This window comes from Perca flavescens, chromosome 21 (assembly GCF_004354835.1).
Source record: "Perca flavescens isolate YP-PL-M2 chromosome 21, PFLA_1.0, whole genome shotgun sequence".
Taxonomy (NCBI): Eukaryota; Metazoa; Chordata; class Actinopteri; order Perciformes; family Percidae; genus Perca; species Perca flavescens.
Window position 1 is genome coordinate 1,404,540 of NC_041351.1, and position 2,500 is coordinate 1,407,039.

Below are 2,500 nucleotides of genomic sequence, written 5' to 3' on the forward strand. Positions count from 1 at the left end.
TGTTACATCTTCACCTTCACAACATTTATATATATAGATATAACTTATACTGTGTGTGTGTGTATGTGTGTGTATATATATACAGTGAGGAAAATAAGTATTTGAACACCCTACTATTTTGCAAGTTCTCCCACTTAGAAATCATGGAGGGGTCTGAAATTGTCATCGTAGGTGCATGTCCACTGTGAGAGACTTAATCCAAAAGAAAAAATCCAGAAATCACAATGTATGATTTTTTTAACTATTTATTTGTATGATACAGCTGCAAATAAGTATTTGAACACCTGTCTATCAGCTAGAATTCTGACCCTCAAAGACCTGTTAGTCTGCCTTTAAAATGTCCACCTCCACTCCATTTATTATCCTAAATTAGATGCATCTGTTTGAGGTTGTTAGCTGCATAAAGACACCTGTCCACCCCATACAATCGGTAAGAATCCAACTACTAACATGGCCAAGACCAAAGAGCTGTCCAAAGACACTAGAGACAAAATTGTACACCTCCACAAGGCTGGAAAGGGCTATGGGGAAATTGCCAAGCAGCTTGGTGAAGAAAGGTCCACTGTTGGAGCAATCATTAGGAAATGGAAGAAGCTAAACATGACTGTTAATCTCCCTCGGACTGGGGCTCCATGCAAGATCTCACCTCGTGGGGTCTCAATGATCCTAAGAAAGGTGAGAAATCAGCCCAGAACTACACGGGAGGAGCTGGTCAATGACCTGAAAAGAGCTGGGACCACCGTTTCCAAGGTTACTGTTGGTAATGCACTAAGACGTCATGGTTTGAAATCATGCGTGGCACGGATGGTTCCCCTGCTTAAACCAGCACATGTCCAGGCCTGTCTTAAGTTGGCCAATGACCATTTGGATGATCCAGAGGAGTCATGGGAGAAAGTCATGTGGTCAGATGAGACCAAAATAGAACTTTTTGGTCATAATTCCACTAACCGTGTTTGGAGGAAGAAGAATGATGAGTACCATCCCAAGAACACCATCCCTACTGTGAAGCATGGGGGGGTAGCATCATGCTTTGGGGGAGTTTTTCTGCACATGGGACAGGGCGACTGCACTGTATTAAGGAGAGGATGACCGGGGCCATGTATTGCGAGATTTTGGGGAACAACCTCCTTCCCTCAGTTAGAGCATTGAAGATGGGTCGAGGCTGGGTCTTCCAACATGACAATGAGCCGAAGCACACCGCCAGGATAACCAAGGAGTGGCTCTGTAAGAAGCATATCAAGGTTCTGGCGTGGCCTAGCCAGTCTCCAGACCTAAACCCAATAGAGAATCTTTGGAGGGAGCTCAAACTCCGTGTTTCTCAGCGACAGCCCAGAAACCTGACTGATCTAGAGAAGATCTGTGTGGAGGAGTGGACCAAAATCCCTCCTGCAGTGTGTGCAAACCTGGTGAAAAACTACAGGAAACGTTTGACCTCTGTACTTGTAAACAAAGGCTACTGTACCAAATATTAACATTGAAATCAAATACTTATTTGCAGCTGTATCATACAAATAAATAGTTAAAAAAAAATCATACATTGTGATTTCTGGATTTTTAGATTAAGTCTCTCACAGTGGACATGCACCTACGATGACAATTTCAGACCCCTCCATGATTTCTAAGTGGGAGAACTTGCAAAATAGGGTGTTCAAATACTTATTTTCCTCACTGTATATAAACACACTGTATTAGTGTGTGAAAGAGGAGGGGGCTCAAGTTCTGTTGATGGGTCTCCATTGGAAAACCCCAAACCATACCTAACCCTACTGATGAGTCTTTGTGTGTTTCTGTGCAGCCACAGCATCTTCTCCATCAGGATCCTTCGAGTGGACGACGTAGGCGTTCCCAGAGTCCTCGGCATCAGCGAGTAAGTCTCGCTCCGTGTTCGCTGTCGGAGGCGAGCTCACCGTCGTCTCACGTTAACGTGTTTGATGTTTTCTTAGGTTGTCTCAGTGCGACCTTTTTAGTCTCTAAATACAATTTTTTTGTCTCTAAATCAACATTTTTGGCTCTAAATACACATTTTTATGCTCTAAATACAGATTTGTATGCTCTAAATCCACATTTTTATTCTCTGAATCCACATTTTTGGCTCTAAATCTACGTTTTTATTCTATAAATCCACATTTGTTGTCTTGAAATACACAATTTGGGCTCAAAATACACATTTTTGTCTCGAAATCCATGTTTTTATTCTCTAAATCCACGTTTTTATTCTCTAAATCCACATTTGTTGTCTCGAAATACACATTTTGGATTATAAATCCACATTTTTATTCTCTAAATCCACATATTTGTCTCTGAATCCACATTTTTGTCTTTAAATCCACATTTTTATTCTCTAAATCCACATTTTTATTCTCTAAATCGACATTTTTAGTCTATAAATCCACATTTTTATTCTATAAATACAAATTTGTTGTCTCTAAATATACATTTTTTATCTCTAAATGTATTTTTTGTTACATTAAATCTTTCATCCAAAGCGACGCTGTACACC

General features: G+C 40.4%; 1 protein-coding gene across 1 annotated transcript in view; it reads left to right on the top strand.

The window, feature by feature from the left end:
- Positions 1–2,500, top strand: part of LOC114548516 (kinesin-like protein KIF20A) — a 17,356-nt gene that overhangs the window by 14,617 nt on the left and 239 nt on the right. Inside the window, exon 5 of the mRNA XM_028568499.1 lies at positions 1,796–1,867. Coding sequence (XP_028424300.1) covers positions 1,796–1,867 — 72 coding nt within the window. The remainder of the gene's footprint in view (positions 1–1,795; positions 1,868–2,500) is intronic.